The sequence below is a fragment of the Panulirus ornatus genome, chromosome 5 (assembly GCF_036320965.1).
Source record: "Panulirus ornatus isolate Po-2019 chromosome 5, ASM3632096v1, whole genome shotgun sequence".
NCBI lineage: Eukaryota > Metazoa > Arthropoda > Malacostraca > Decapoda > Palinuridae > Panulirus > Panulirus ornatus.
Genome location: NC_092228.1, coordinates 48,388,340 through 48,405,988, shown reverse-complemented (window position 1 = coordinate 48,405,988; position 17,649 = coordinate 48,388,340). Strand labels below are relative to the sequence as shown.

The following is a 17,649-nucleotide window of genomic DNA, read 5'->3' as shown; positions in this document are numbered from 1 at the left end:
TTTTGTTGTTGTGTTGTTGTTTTTGTGGTGTGTCGTTTTGTTGTTTTTGTTTATTGTGTTTTTTTGTTTGATGTTTTTTGTTTGTGTTTTTAGATAGGTTTCTTGTGTGTGTGTTTTTTGTAGACTTGTTGTGTTTGTTTTTTGATGTGTTGTTTGGGGTTGTTGTTGGTTTTTTATTTTTGTGTGTTTTTGTTGTATTGTTGTTGTTTTTGAACTTGTTGTATGATGTTTGTAGTGTCGAGGGTGAGCGGGGTCTACTGGAGGGTGTAGCAGACCTGGGTGAGATGGTCTACTGGAGGGTGTTACTTGACAGGGTGAGCTGGTCTATGGAGGGTGTAGGGACCGGGGGAGAGCTGGTTACTGGAGGTGAGTTTGATCCAGGGAGTGCTGGTTTACTGGTGGGTGTAGCTGACCAGGAGAGAGATGGCGCTATTACGATCATGCAGCTTTCCCTGGAAAATTTTTCTAAGCTTAAAGAGTTATATTCATTTGGAAGGTGAAAGATGTGCAGAAAAGTACAATCAGATACGTCAGGGATATATATAATGCTACACTACAGATCGTCAGTATATATTTATGAAATAAATATTTAATATAAAATTTAAATAAATTTATAATATATAATAATAATTATATAGATTATAAAATAGATTACACTACAGTCGTCAGTAATATATAAACTACACTACAGATACGTCAGTAATATATAAAGCTACATAAGGGGGGGGTCGTAGTATATAAAGCTCCCTTTTCAGATACGTCGTTATATATAAAGCTACATAAGATACGTCGTAATAAAAAAAGTACACTCAGATAGTCAGTAATTTTAAGTACACTAAGATCGTCGTATTTTTAATTTTTCATACAGATACGAAATTTATATAAGCTACACTAAATACGTATTTGAATATAAAGTAAACTCAGATACGTCAGTAATATAAAAAGCTACACCAGATTACGTCGTTATATATAAATACACTACAGAAGTCAGTATATTATAGTTACACTACAATACGTCAGAGATATATAAGTTACTACAGTTTAGGGAAAATTTAAAAAGCTAATAGTACGTAGTAATTTATAAAGCTACACTACAGATACGTCATAGATATAAAAATTTTTCACTACAAAACTCGTATAAAAATATATAAAGTACACTACAGATCCGTCGTATATATATAATAATAATATTATATATAAATAATAAATATATATATTATATATATATTATATATTGTATATTTATAAAGCTACACTAAGATCCGTCAGTAGATATATAAAGTACACTACAGAACGTCAGTTTAAAAAAATAATTTGATATTCATATTATATAAAGCTACACTACAGATCGTCAGTAGATATATAAAGCTACACTACAGATACGTCAGTATATATATAAAGCTACACTACAGATACGTCAGTAGATATATAAAGCTACACTACAGATACGTCAGTAGATATATAAAGCTACACTACAGATACGTCAGTATATATATAAAGCTACACTACAGATACGTCAGTGTATATATATAAAGCTACACTACAGATACGTCAGTAGATATATAAAGCTACACTACAGATACGTCAGTATATATATAAAGCTACACTACAGATACGTCAGTAATATATAAAGCTACACTACAGATTCGTCAGTATATATATAAAGCTACACTACAGATACGTCAGTAGATATATAAAGCTACACTACAGATACGTCAGTATATATATAAAGCTACACTACAGATACGTCAGTATATATATATAAAGCTACACTACAGATACGTCAGTAGATATATAAAGCTACACTACAGATACGTCAGTATATATATAAAGCTACACTACAGATACGTCAGTATATATATAAAGCTACACTACAGATACGTCAGTAGATATATAAAGCTACACTACAGATACGTCAGTAGATATATAAAGCTACACTACAGATACGTCAGTATATATATAAAGCTACACTACAGATACGTCAGTAGATATATAAAGCTACACTACAGATACGTCAGTATATATATAAAGCTACACTACAGATACGTCAGTAGACTTATAAAGCTACACTACAGATACGTCAGTATATATATAAAGCTACACTACAGATATGTCAGTATATATATAAAGCTACACTACAGATACGTCAGTAGATATATAAAGCTACACTACAGATACGTCAGTATATATATAAAGCTACACTACAGATACGTCAGTAGATATATAAAGCTACACTACAGATACGTCAGTAGATATATAAAGCTACACTACAGATACGTCAGTATATATATAAAGCTACACTACAGATACGTCAGTAGATATATAAAGCTACACTACAGATACGTCAGTATATATATAAAGCTACACTACAGATACGTCAGTAGATATATAAAGCTACACTACAGATACGTCAGTAGATATATAAAGCTACACTACAGATACGTCAGTAGATATATAAAGCTACACTACAGATACGTCAGTAGATATATAAAGCTACACTACAGATACGTCAGTAGATATATAAAGCTACACTACAGATACGTCAGTAGATATATAAAGCTACACTACAGATACGTCAGTAGATATATAAAGCTACACTACAGATACGTCAGTATATATATAAAGCTACACTACAGATACGTCAGTAGATATATAAAGCTACACTACAGATACGTCAGTAGATATATAAAGCTACACTACAGATACGTCAGTAGATATATAAAGCTACACTACAGATACGTCAGTAGATATATAAAGCTACACTACAGATACGTCAGTATATATATAAAGCTACACTACAGATACGTCAGTATATATATATATATATATATATATATATATATATATATATATATATATATATAGATACTATATATATTATAAAGCTACACTACAGATACGTCAGTAGATATATAAAGCTACACTACAGATACGTCAGTAGATATATAAAGCTACACTACAGATACGTCAGTAGATATATAAAGCTACACTACAGATACGTCAGTAGATATATAAAGCTACACTACAGATACGTCAGTAGATATATAAAGCTACACTACAGATACGTCAGTAGATATATAAAGCTACACTACAGATACGTCAGTATATATATATAAAGCTACACTACAGATACGTCAGTATATATATATATATATATAAAAGCTTCACTACAGATACGGTCAGTAGATATATATAAAGCTACACTACAGATACGTCAGTAGATATATAAAGCTACACTACAGATACGTCAGTAGATATATAAAGCTACACTACAGATTCGTCAGTAGATATATAAAGCTACACTACAGATACGTCAGTAGATATATAAAGCTACACTACAGATACGTCAGTAGATATATAAAGCTACACTACAGATACGTCAGTAGATATATAAAGCTACACTACAGATACGTCAGTAGATATATAAAGCTACACTACAGATACGTCAGTAGATATATAAAGCTACACTACAGATACGTCAGTAGATATATAAAGCTACACTACAGATACGTCAGTAGTATATATAAAGCTACACTACAGATACGTCAGTAGATATATAAAGCTACACTACAGATACGTCAGTAGATATATAAAGCTACACTACAGATACGTCAGTAGATATATAAAGCTACACTACAGATACGTCAGTAGATATATAAAGCTACACTACAGATACATCAGTAGATATATAAAGCTACACTACAGATACGTCAGTAGATATATAAAGCTACACTACAGATACGTTAGTAGATATATAAAGCTACACTACAGATTTGTCAGTAGATATATAAAGCTACACTACAGATACGTCAGTAGATATATAAAGCTACACTACAGATACGTCAGTATATATATATAAAGCTACACTACAGATACGTCAGTATATATATATATATATATATATATATATATATATATATATATATATATATATATATAAAGCTACACTACAGATACGTCAGTAGATATATAAAGCTACACTACAGATACGTCAGTACATAAAGCTACACTACAGATACGTCAGTAGATATATAAAGCTACACTACAGATACGTCAGTAGATATATAAAGCTACACTACAGATACGTCAGTAGATATATAAAGCTACACTACAGATACGTTAGTAGATATATAAAGCTACACTACAGATACGTTAGTAGATATATATAGCTTCACTACAGATACGTCAGTAGATATATAAAGCTAAACTACAGATACGTCAGTAGATATACAAAGCCACACTACAGATACGTCAGTAGATATATAAAGCTAAACTACAGATACGTCAGTAGATATATAAAGCTACACTACAGATACGTCAGTAGATATATAAAGTTACACAACAGATACGTTAGTAGATATATGAAGCTACACTACAGATACGTCAGTAGATATATAAAGCTACACTACAGATACGTCAGTAGATATATAAAGCTACACTATAGATACGTCAGTAGATATATAAAGCTACACTACAGATACGTCAGTAGATATATAAAGCTACACTACAGATTTGTCAGTAGATATATAAAGCTACACTACAGATACATCAGTAGATATATAAAGCTACACTACAGATACGTCAGTAGATATATAAAGCTACACTACAGATACGTCAGTAGATATATAAAGCTACACTACAGATACGTCAGTAGATATATAAAGCTACACTACAGATACATCAGTAGATATATAAAGCTACACTACAGATACGTCAGTAGATATATAAAGCTACACTACAGATACGTCAGTAGATATATAAAGCTATACTACAGATACGTCAGTAGATATATAAAAAGTTAAGCGGTTGTCGTGGGGTGTGCAGGTCAGCAGACAGTGGGCCAAGTCCACGGTTTGACCTGGGGTAGGCCAGGGTACCTTCTGGACAAATGGGGGGATAAGCAGGGGGAGATTCTTTCCTACAGGAGTGTGTGTGTGCAGAGGCAGGGGGAGTCTATCCTACAGGAGTGTGTGTGTACAGAAGCAGGGGGAGTCTTGCATACAGGAGTGTGTGTGTACAGAAGCAGGGGGAGATTCTTTCCTACAGGAGGGCGTGTGTGCAGAGGCAGGGGGAGTCTATCCTACAGGAGTGTGTGTGTACAGAAGCAGGGGGAGAGTCTTGCCTACAGGAGTGTGTGTGTGTACAGAAGCAGGGGGAGAGTCCTGCCTACAGGAGTGTGTGTGTACAAAAGCAGGGGGAGAGTCTTGCCTACAGGAGTGTGTGTGTACAGAAGCAGGGGGAGAGTCTTGCCTACAGGAGTGTGTGTGTACAGAAGCAGGGGGAGAGTCTTGCCTACAGAAATGCCTGTGTACAGAAGCAGGGGGAGAGTCTTGAGTACAGAAATGCCTGTGTACAGAAGCAGGGGGAGAGTCTTGAGTACAGAAATGCCTGTGTACAGAAGCAGGGGGGGAGTCTTGCCTACAGAAATGCCTGTGTACAGAAGCAGGGGGAGAGTCTTGCCTACAGAAATGCCTGTGTACAGAAGCAGGGGGAGAGTCTTGCCTACAGAAATGCCTGTGTACAGAAGCAGGGGGAGAGTCTTGCCTACAGAAATGCCTGTGTACAGAAGCAGGGGGAGAGTCTTGCCTACAGAAATGCCTGTGTACAGAAGCAGGGGGGGAGTCTTGCCTACAGAAATGCCTGTGTACAGAAGCAGGGGGAGAGTCTTGCCTACAGAAATGCCTGTGTACAGAAGCAGGGGGAGAGTCTTGCCTACAGAAATGCCTGTGTACAGAAGCAGGGGGAGAGTCTTGCCTACAGAAATGCCTGTGTACAGAAGCAGGGGGAGAGTCTTGCCTACAGAAGTGCCTGTGTACAGAAGCAGGGGGAGAGTCTTCCCTACAGAAATGCCTGTGTACAGAAGCAGGGGGAGAGTCTTGCCTACAGAAATGCCTGTGCACAGAAGCAGGGGGAGAGTCTTGAGTACAGAAATGCCTGTTTACAGAAGCAGGGGGAGAGTCTTGAGTACAGAAATGCCTGTGTACAGAAGCAGGGGGAGAGTCTTGAGTACAGAAATGCCTGTGTACAGAAGCAGGGGGAGAGTCTTGAGTACAGAAATGCCTTTGTACAGAAGCAGGGGGAGAGTCTTGCCTACAGAAATGCCTGTGTACAGAAGCAGGGGGAGAGTCTTGCCTACAGAAATGCCTGTGTACAGAAGCAGGGGGAGAGTCTTGCCTACAGAAATGCCTGTGTACAGAAGCAGGGGGATAGTCTTGAGTACAGAAATGCCTGTGTACAGAAGCAGGGGGAGAGTCTTGCCTACAGAAATGCCTGTGTACAGAAGCAGGGGGAGAGTCTTGCCTACAGAAATGCCTGTGTACAGAAGCAGGGGGCGAGTCTTGAGTACAGAAATGCCTGTGTACAGAAGCAGGGGGAGAGTCTTGCCTACAGAAATGCCTGTGTACAGAAGCAGGGGGAGAGTCTTGCCTACAGAAATGCCTGTGTACAGAAGCAGGGGGAGAGTCTTGCCTACAGAAATGCCTGTGTACAGAAGCAGGGGGGGAGTCTTGCCTACAGAAATGCCTGTGTACAGAAGCAGGGGGGAGTCTTGCCTACAGAAATGCCTGTGTACAGAAGCAGGGGGGGAGTCTTGCCTACAGGAGTGAGTGTGTACAGAAGCAGGGGGAGAGTCATGCTTACAGGAGTGTGTGTGCACAGAAGCAGGGGAAGAGTCTTGCCAACAGGAATGAGTGTACAGAAGCAGTGGGAGAGTCTTGCTTACAGGGGTGTGTCTTAAGAAACAGGGGGAGAGTCTTGCCTACAGCAATGTGTGTGTACATAATCAGGAGGAGAGTTTGGCCTATAGAAGTGTGTGTGTACCGAAGCAGGGGGAGAGTCTTGTGTACATGAGCGTGTATGTGTACAGAAGCAGGGGAAGAGTCTTCCCTACAGTAGTGTGTGTGTGTGTGTAAAGGAGCAGAGGGACAATCTTGCCTACAGTAATGTGTGTGTACTGAAGCAGGGGGGGGGGGTCTTGCCTGCAATAGTGTATGTGTACTCAAGGAGGGGGAGAGTCTTGCCTACAAGAAAGTCAGTAAAGAAGCAGGGGGACAGTCTTGCCTACAGGAGTGTGTGCATAGAAGCAGCGGGTGAGTTTTGCCTACAAGAGTATATGTACAAATACAAGGGGGAGAGTCTTCTCTACAAGAGTATGAGAACAGAAGCAGAGGAGGAGTCTTACCTACAGGAGTGTGTGTGTACAGAAACAGGGGGAGAGTCTTGCCTACAGTAGGGTGTGTGTTCAGAAGCAGGGGGAGAATCTTGCCTACAGGTGTTTCTCTGTGTGTGTGTGTGTGTGTGTGTGTGTGTGTGTGTGTGTGTGTGTGTGTGTGTGTGTGTGTGTGTGTGTGTGAGTGAGTACAGAAGCAGGGGAAAGTCTTGTCTACAGAAGCGTATGTGTAGAGAGGCAGGGAAGAGTCTTACCTACAGGAGTGTGTGTGTACAGGAGCAGGGGGAGAGTCTTGCCTACAGGAGTGTGTGTGTACAGAAGCAGGGGGAGAGTCTTGCCTACAGGAGTATGTGTGTACAGAAGCAGGAGGAGAGTCTTGCCTACAGGAGTGTGTGTATACAGAAGCAGGGGAGAGTCTTGCCTACAGGAGTATGTGTGTACAGAAGCAGGGAGAGAGTCTTGCCTACAGGAGTGAGTGTGTACAGAAGCAGGGGGAGAGTCTTGCCTACAGGAGTGTGTGTGCACTGAAGCAGGGGGAAAGTCTTGCCTACAGGAGTGTGTGTATACAGAAGCAGGGGGAGAGTCTTGCCTACAGGAGTGTGTGTGCACAGAAGCAGAGAGAAAGTCTTCCCGACAGTAGTGTATGTGTACTGAAGCAGGGGGAGAGTCTTGCTTACAAGAAAGTTAGTACAGAGGCAGGGGGACAGTCTTGCCTACAGGAGTGTGCATAGAAGCAGCGGGTGAGTTCTGCCTATAAGTGTATATGTACAAATACAGGGGGAGAGTCTTGCCTACAAGAGTGTGAGAACAGAAGCAGGGGAGGAGTCTTACCTACAGGAGTGTGTCTTAAGAAACAGAGGGAGAGTCTTGCATACAGAAACGTGTGTGTACAAAAGCAGGGGGAGAGTTTTGCCTACAGGAGTGTGTTTGTACAGAAGCAGGGGGAGAGTCTTGCCTACATGAGTGTGTGTGTGTACAGAAGCAGGGGGAGAGTCTTGCCTAAAGGAGTGTGTGTCTACGGAAGCAGGGGGAGACTCTTGCCTACAGGAGTATGTGTACAGAGGCAGGGGGAGAGTCTTGCCTACAAGAGTGTGTGTGTGCAGAAGCAGGGGGAGAGGCTTGCCTACAAGAGTGTGTGTGTACAGAAGCAGGGGGAGAGTCTTGCCTACAAGAGTGTGTGTGTACAGAAGCAGGGGGAGAGTCTTGCCTACAAGAGTGTGTGTGTACAGAAGCAGGGGGAGAGTCTTGCCTACAAGAGTGTGTGTGTACAGAAGCAGGGGGAGAGTCTTGCCTACAGGAGTGTTGTGTGCAGAAGCAGGGGGAGAGTCTTGCCTACAGGAGTGTGTGTGTACAGAAGCAGGGGGAGAGTCTTGCCTACAAGAGTGTGTGTGTACAGAAGCAGGGGGAGAGTCTTGCCTACAAGAGTGTGTGTGTACAGAAGCAGGGGGAGAGTCTTGCCTACAAGAGTGTGTGTGTACAGAAGCAGGGGGAGAGTCTTGCCTACAAGAGTGTGTGTGTACAGAAGCAGGGGGAGAGGCTTGCCTACAAAAGTGTGTGTGTGTACAGAAGCAGGGAGATCTGCCTACATGTGTGTGCCTGAACAGGAGTCTGCCTACTGAGTGTGTGTGTACAGAAGCAGGGGGAGACTTGCCTACAGGAGTGTGTGTGTACAGAAGCAGGGGAAGTCTTGCCTACAGGAGTGTGTGTGTACAGAAGCAGGGGAGAGTCTTGCCTACAGGGTGTGTGTACAGAAGCAGGGGAGAGTCTTGCCTACAGGAGTGTGTGTACAGAAGCAGGGAGAGTCTTTGCCTACAGGAGTATTTGTATAGAAGCAGGGGAGAGTTCTGCCTACAGAGTGTGTTGTACAGAAGCAGGGGAGAGTCTTGCCTACAGAGTGTGTGAACAGAAGCAGGGGGAGATCTTACCTACAGAGTGTGTTGTACAGAAGCAGGGGGAGAGTCTTGCTACAGAGTAGTGTGTGTACAGAAGCAGGGGAAGAGTCTTGCCTACAGGAGTGTGTGTGTACAGAAGCAGGGGGAGAGTCTTGCCTACAGGAGTATGTGTGTACAGAAGCAGGGGGAGAGTCTTGCCTACAGGCGTATGTGTGTATAGAAGCAGGGGGAGAGTATTGCCTACAGGAGTGTGTGTGTACAGAAGCAGGGGAAGAGTCTTGCCTACAGGAGTATGTGTGTATCGAAGCAGGGGGAGAGTCTTACCTACAAGAGTGTGTGTGTACAGAAGCAGGGGGAGAGTATTGCCTACAGGCGTATTTGTGTATAGAAGCAGGGGGAGAGTATTGCCTACAGGAGTGTGTGTGTACAGAAGCAGGGGGAGAATCTTGCCTACAGGCGTATGTGTGTACAGAAGCAGGGGGAGAGTATTGCCTACACGAGTGTGTGTGTGTGTGTACAGAAGCAGGGGGCGAGTATTGCCTACAGGAGTGTGTGTGTACAGAAGCAGGGGGAGAATCTTGCCTACAGGAGTGTGTATGTACAGAAGCAGAGGGGAGAGTCTTGCTTACAGGAGTATGTGTGTACAGAAACAGGGGGAGATTCTTGCCTACGAGAGTGTGTGTGTACAGAGGCAGGGGGAGAATCTTGCCTACAGGAGTGTGTGTGTACAGAAGCACGGGGAGAGTCTTACCTACAAGAGTATGTGTGTACAGAAGCAGAGGGAGAGTATTGCCTACAAGAGTGTGTGTGCACGAAAGCAGGGGAAAGTCTTGCCTACAGGAGTGTGTGTGTACAGAAGCAGGGAGAGAGTCTTACCTACAAGAGTGTGTGTGTACAGAAGCAGGGAGAGAGTCTTACCTACAGGAGTGTGTGTGTACAGAAGCAGGGGGGAGTCTTACCTACAGGAGTGTGTGTGTACAGAAGCAGGGGGGGGAGTCTTACCTACAGGAGTGTGTGTGTACAGAAGCAGGGGGGGAGTCTTACCTACAGGAGTGTGTGTGTACAGAAGAAGGGGGGGAGTCTTACCTACAGGAGTGGGTGTGCAGGAGCAGGGGGGGGGGAGTCTTACCTACAGGAGTGGGTGTGCAGGAGCAGGGGGAGAGTCTTACATACAGGAGTATGTGTACAGAAGCAGGGGGAGAGTCTTGCCTGCTGGAGAGTGGAGGTAAGCAGAGTCAGGGGTTAGTGTGCAGATGTAGTGCTGATGAGGAGTATGTGGCCGACCATTCATTTATGTTAACGAGGTAACTCCAGCACACTCAGTGTTGCCCATGATAACTCCAGCACACTCAGTGTTGCCCATGATAACTCAAGCACACTCAGTGTTGCCCATGATAACTCCAGCACACTCAGTGTTGCCCAAGATAACTCCAGCACACTCAGTGTTGCCTATGATAACTCCAGCACACTCAGTGTTGCCCATGATAACTCCAGCACACTCAGTGTTGCCCATGATAACTCCAGCACACTCAGTGTTGCCCATGATAACTCCAGCACACTCAGTGTTGCCCATGATAACTCCAGCACACTCAGTGTTGCCCATGATAACTCCAGCACACTCAGTGTTGCCCATGATAACTCCAGCACACTCAGTGTTGCCCATGATAACTCCAGCACACTCAGTGTTGCCCATGATAACTCCAGCACACTCAGTGTTGCCCATGATAACTCCAGCACACTCAGTGTTGCCCATGATAACTCCAGCACACTCAGTGTTGCCCATGATAACTCCAGCACACTCAGTGTTGCCCATGATAACTCCAGCACACTCAGTGTTGCCCATGATAACTCCAGCACACTCAGTGTTGCCCATGATAACTCCAGCACACTCAGTGTTGCCCATGATAACTCCAGCACACTCAGTGTTGCCCATGATAACTCCAGCACACTCAGTGTTGCCCATGATAACTCCAGCACACTCAGTGTTGCCCATGATAACTCCAGCACACTCAGTGTTGCCCATGATAACTCCAGCACACTCAGTGTTGCCCATGATAACTCCAGCACACTCAGTGTTGCCCATGATAACTCCAGCACACTCAGTGTTGCCCATGATAACTCCAGCACACTCAGTGTTGCCCATGATAACTCCAGCACACTCAGTGTTGCCCATGATAACTCCAGCACACTCAGTGTTGCCCATGATAACTCCAGCACACTCAGTGTTGCCCATGATAACTCCAGCACACTCAGTGTTGCCCATGATAACTCCAGCACACTCAGTGTTGCCCATGATAACTCCAGCACACTCAGTGTTGCCCATGATAACTCCAGCACACTCAGTGTTGCCCATGATAACTCCAGCACACTCAGTGTTGCCCATGATAACTCCAGCACACTCAGTGTTGCCCATGATAACTCCAGCACACTCAGTGTTGCCCATGATAACTCCAGCACACTCAGTGTTGCCCATGATAACTCCAGCACACTCAGTGTTGCCCATGATAACTCCAGCACACTCAGTGTTGCCCATGATAACTCCAGCACACTCAGTGTTGCCCATGATAACTCCAGCACACTCAGTGTTGCCCATGATAACTCCAGCACACTCAGTGTTGCCCATGATAACTCCAGCACACTCAGTGTTGCCATGATAACTCCAGCACACTCAGTGTTGCTCATGATAACTCCAGCACACTCAGTGTTGCTCATGATAACTCCAGCACACTCAGTGTTGCTCATGATAACTCCAGCACACTCAGTGTTGCTCATGATAACTCCAGCACACTCAGTGTTGCCCATGATAACTCCAGCACACTCAGTGTTGCTCATGATAACTCCAGCACACTCAGTGTTCCCTATGATAACTCCAGCACACTCAGTGTTGCCCATGATAACTCCAGCACACTCAGTGTTGCTCATGATAACTCCAGCACACTCAGTGTTGCTCATGATAACTCCAGCACACTCAGTGTTGCTCATGATAACTCCAGCACACTCAGTGTTGCCCATGATAACTCCAGCACACTCAGTGTTGCCCATGATAACTCCAGCACACTCAGTGTTGCTCATGATAACTCCAGCACACTCAGTGTTGCCCATGATAACTCCAGCACACTCAGTGTTGCCCATGATAACTCCAGCACACTCAGTGTTGCTCATGATAACTCCAGCACACTCAGTGTTGCCCATGATAACTCCAGCACACTCAGTGTTGACCATGATAACTCCAGCACACTCAGTGTTGCCCATGATAACTCCAGTACACTCAGTGTTGCCCATGATAACTCCAGCACACTCAGTGTTGCCCATGATAACTCCAGCACACTCAGTGTTGCTCATGATAACTCCAGCACACTCAGTGTTGCTCATGATAACTCCAGCACACTCAGTGTTGCTCATGATAACTCCAGCACAGTGTTGCCCATGATAACTCCAGCACACTCAGTGTTGCCCATGATAACTCCAGCACACTCAGTGTTGCCCATGATAACTCCAGCACACTCAGTGTTGCCCATGATAACTCCAGCACACTCAGTGTTGCTCATGATAACTCCAGCACACTCAGTGTTGCTCATGATAACTCCAGCACACTCAGTGTTGCTCATGATAACTCCAGCACACTCAGTGTTGCTCATGATAACTCCAGCACACTCAGTGTTGCTCATGATAACTCCAGCACACTCAGTGTTGCCCATGATAACTCCAGCACACTCAGTGTTGCTCATGATAACTCCAGCACACTCAGTGTTGCTCATGATAACTCCAGCACACTCAGTGTTGCTCATGATAACTCCAGCACACTCAGTGTTGCCCATGATAACTCCAGCACACTCAGTGTTGCTCATGATAACTCCAGCACACTCAGTGTTGACCATGATAACTCCAGCACACTCAGTGTTGCTCATGATAACTCCAGCACACTCAAGAGTTAACTTTAGCTGGTGGAGGAAAAATGGCGATTGATTACTTTAAAAGCTATGACCAGCATCAGGTGGACGGAGGAACATCAATATATCTTCAAGATGTTGATGAAATGTGTACAGGAAAGAGAGTCATTCTCAGGTAAACAGATGCGCGTGCATTACATAACTGCCTTACGGGCCCTCCTTCCAAAGCTCTTTCTGGTATTGTTGCCATTTGGGTCAATTCGCATATTTTTGCTCCCCCTGACTCTAGCTGCATCCTGGGGTGGATGTTACCCCTGGCACTGTACCTCCAGCTGCCTCCCGTGCACAACATATCTAGGCCATCATGACACACGTCACACGTTACAGGAGACAGCAAGAATATTTAAAATGCAAATTGGAAAAATAGGGAAGCGCTGTGGACCAGTGGCAACAATGATTCTCTCTCTGAATCATATCTCGCGGCAACAGCTGGGATCATACCTTCTCATACACGACTCATATACATAAATATATACATATATAATACAGGAAAATATAGATCATTCCTGCTGACCAAAGTATGACACTAAATCCTCACCGGAGAGAAGTTGTCGCCAATCGCACAACACCGTCAGCGAAACAGCAGCAAAAAATCCTGGGACACGAACATGGTGAGTGTTGAGGGGGGGAACCCATACACCTTATGGCGGGTCAAGTTAGAGGCCATTTTCCGTGATTTTAAACTCGATATCTAGTGAGAGGAGAGCGGCTGGGTGACTGCCGGAGATAAATCAATATTTCTTGTTTCCTTGTGAGATGGTGTTCAGAGGCGATCTCTCTCCTGCAGATGAGGCGCAGGTCTTGATGGCACATGTATTGACACAATCCAGGATAATGTGGAGGTTCTTCAGACATTTATAAGAGAGTAAACATCACATTTCTGGGATATTAACGTACGACAAAATGGTAACACCAAGTCAACTACGAGCGTTGACTACAGTTAAACCTTACAATACCTGGTCGTATTCGGGTATTTCTCGACCCGCAATAACCATGTCTATCCAAGCCATCGAAGGCCTTTATATACAACAAAGTTCCTCACATGTTGTTCAGGTATACATTTATCCTCGTGAGTTTTGGGAGTAAATTTAATTAAGGCCGTCAGAGCTGAAGTGCTCATACGAACATTACAGTAACTTGTAACTTGGTATGCGTCAGTAGTCTGCTCTATAATCAGCTTGATATACAATTGTCTATAAAAAATCTATACCATCTTCAGATAAGAGTTAGATTATAGAAGGAAATACCTCGTGTGTGGAGCAAGTCATTTCTCCAAATAATGGGACCTGGCAACTGCTGGGGCGCCTCAGCGACCAACAAATGGCGGGAAAAGTGCACCGTTCGATTTATGTTTTGCGATTTATGTCTTTACTCTCAGTTATCCTCAACATTTGTCAACCCGGTAATAACTGTACCCACAATTATCCATCACTATAAAAAAATTTGGATAATATTCAAACTAAATGACACAGGATAATCGCTAAAATGCACAAATATTTTAGTCAAATCTGAAGTTACGGGAATCGGCGACCCGCTGATTTGGCTGGTTAATACGGACGTATATGTAGCCTGAGGCTTCCAATATGGCCTTTTAGGGTTAATTGTCTAGTATCATTATTTGTCCCAGATGTCCCTTACTGTATTCTTGGGAATATATAAATACATTAATGACTGGCGTGACAATATCTGTTCATATTTGAGATCAACTCACAAAACTGGAGACATGTGTTGACAATGGCTACCTTCCGATGATTTTACGAAGGAGAGACATCTGAAGAAGCCTAATGGAACCCCTACAGGTATGCAAGTACTACACTCGCTTCCTTAACTGGATTCAACGAATAAGTGACACAGAGGTTATATTACCCAACCATAGGGAATCTCGCGCCTTTTGCTCTCATATATTTAAAATACGTGGGGTATTTCCTACATTTCTTGCGTCATAAACCCATAATGGTCCCTGTCATAAGGCCGAAAACGGATTGATGCGGTAAAACATAAGCCTCTTGGCCACCCTACGTTAGCGCGTCGTTCACCTACGACCAATGAAAACACAGCATTTTCCCGCGAACATAAGTACAAAGCGGCGAAGGGAATGTGAGGCGTCGTTTCCGCTGGCCCCTCAGCCAATGAGAGTAGAGGTCATGAAACCTCGGCTATCAAATTGGGTTGCGATTGGTCGATGGTCCCATTCTTGGCTGGGGTCCGGGAGGGGTGGTGTGTCCCCCCGCGTGGCCTGGCGCGCAGTAACGGTCGTAAAGCGTCACTTACTAAGACGGTGTGGTAGAGAGAGGGTACAGCTGCGCTCCGTCACTCTACACCGCACAGCGGGTCCTTCCTTGTCTTGTGAGTGTCGCCCAGAGTGCTTGTGATGCCGCGTGGGAGACCCAGAGGTTCAGGGGCGGCCCTAGACAAGCCCCGCGGCCGCATGACCGCGTACGCCTTCTTCGTGCAGACCTGTCGCACGGAACACAAGAGGCAGCACCCGGACGAGAACGTGCAGTTTGCCGAGTTCTCCCGCCAGTGTTCAGAGCGCTGGAAGACTATGTCCGAGAAGGAGAAGAAGAAGTTCCACGACATGGCAGACCAGGACAAGGCCCGCTACGACTCCGAGATGAGATTCTACGTGCCTTCCCCCGGCGGGCGGCGTGGACGACGAGGCCGCGCCAACAAGGCAAAAGACCCCAACAAGCCCAAGCGAGCTCTCTCCGCCTTCTTCTACTACGCTAACGAGGAGCGGGCCAAGGTGCGGGCCGCCAACCCGGACTTCTCTGTAGGCGAGGTGGCCAAGGAGCTGGGGCGTCAGTGGAACGAACTGACGGAGGGAGAGAAAATTAAGTTCGAGAAGCAGGCGGAGGAGGACCGCGCCCGCTACGACCGCGAGATGACCGTCTACAAGTCGGGCGGCGGCTCACCCTTCAAGAAGATGAAGACGGCCAATGGCCACTCTGCCCACGACGACGATGACGACGACGACGAGAACGGCATGGGACCCGACGAGGAAGACGACGAGGAGGAAGTGTCGGCAGAGGACGAGTGAGGATGGGGTCGTAGTCGTGCGTGCGTCCGCGGCTAGGCTACCACCCACAAACACACACAAACACACTCCCAAAAAAAATCAGAAAGACATGTGTTAAGTGATGTACAAACTTATTTTTTTAATTCTTAAGATGTACATTTTAGAAAGTAGTGTTAAGGTATTTATCCCAGCCGGGGATCCCTCAAGGACTATTTACGACCAGTGTTAACAATGTACTTACGACACCTCATTTTTTGGAAATTTAGTTTTTATATTTTGTACCAAATAAATACCAAAAGAGATTGTGCCTTTAAGTGTCCCCTCCCCCCACCCTTAAGTTATCTATGTTGTCTGCCAAGCTGGAAAGTAACTGTGTTAATGCTTCGATACTTAACACCTGGTGCTATGGAATCGGGCTACTTATATAAGTGCTAACGACTCTAAATGCAAAAGCCATTCCCACGTAATCTGCATGGGCCAGCAGGCTACCCTGGGACGCCATTTTTAAATGGAAGAAAAGCTGGAATATTTTTTTTAGAGTCCCGCGACACTTTCTAAGTGCCAGGAATGATTGCAAGTTACTTAAAGGACAAGGTCAAGTCTGCCCGCCACGATTATGGTGCACAAATTTCATCCACTTCGGTAAATCGCTAAATTAAGTCTCTGTTTATTTGGTGTGGTGAATGGCGGACATGCTCAACCCGGCCAAGTGGTGCCGGTTATTATTTAAAGGTTATATTTAGCTGTTACAGGTAAGTATATATTAAGTACATTTATGAATATACAGATTTATAAGTGTGCCGGAGGTGGTAAGTCATGGAAGGGAAAGTAATATAACCATACCATGGTTATAAGGTAGGCTGAGGACAGGCCACCACCATGGCCCCACAATCGCCTTTCTTAATTCGCTCTGATATTAATATTAACATCCATATGTAAATCAATTTAGTCCACTGTAAACCAAGAATTGTAGACTAAATAAATCTGGTGGTTCATGGTTGCCACCACAAGTTTTGTGAAGACCGAGAAGTACGGCAATAGCCTGGGGTGGGGGGGTCAGGTGGGGGGGTTATTAGTAAATATAGTCAAAGTCTGTATTTATCTCCAGGTCAGACATCATTATAGACTGTAATTATTGTTAACTATTTCTAAAACGTATAAATATGGCTCTCATAAGTATGATAATTGATAAATGTCCAATCATCAAACTAAGGAATAGAAAGCAACACTTAAGTATTTATTTTGTTCCAAAATGTCTAAAATCCTGAAGTGTTCAGCTGTATATAATTTGTGTTATTATATTTTTGGTCAATTGTCTAAAATTCGTGTCATTGATTTTCTTAAATGTCAAATCAGGGAAAACTAAGATGACCATAACCGGTGATTCTTAGAAATAATTTGGCGATTTTATTTCGATAATTTTCGATTTCTCTTAACCTTTGAACTTGACTATAATAATCTGGCTCCAGTCTACCACGTTCACTCCCGTCCTATCATTATAATTATAGCCTACGTTACAAACTGTTCATTTAGCCCAAGTTACTTACAAGTTGTTACTTATTAAGTAATTACATTTCTGGCTTACATGAACGATTTGGTTAATTCCTTCTATCTCGTTTT

At 43.9% G+C, this 17,649-nt stretch overlaps 1 protein-coding gene across 1 annotated transcript; it reads left to right on the top strand.

Moving 5' to 3' along the window:
- The first annotated feature begins 15,273 nt into the window (after positions 1–15,273).
- LOC139748774 (high mobility group protein DSP1-like) lies at positions 15,274–16,331 on the top strand. Its single transcript, XM_071662208.1, has one exon. The coding sequence runs from the start codon at positions 15,382–15,384 to the stop codon at positions 16,048–16,050; it is 669 nt and encodes a 222-aa protein (XP_071518309.1). The 5' UTR covers positions 15,274–15,381; the 3' UTR covers positions 16,051–16,331.
- Positions 16,332–17,649: the final 1,318 nt, after the last annotated feature.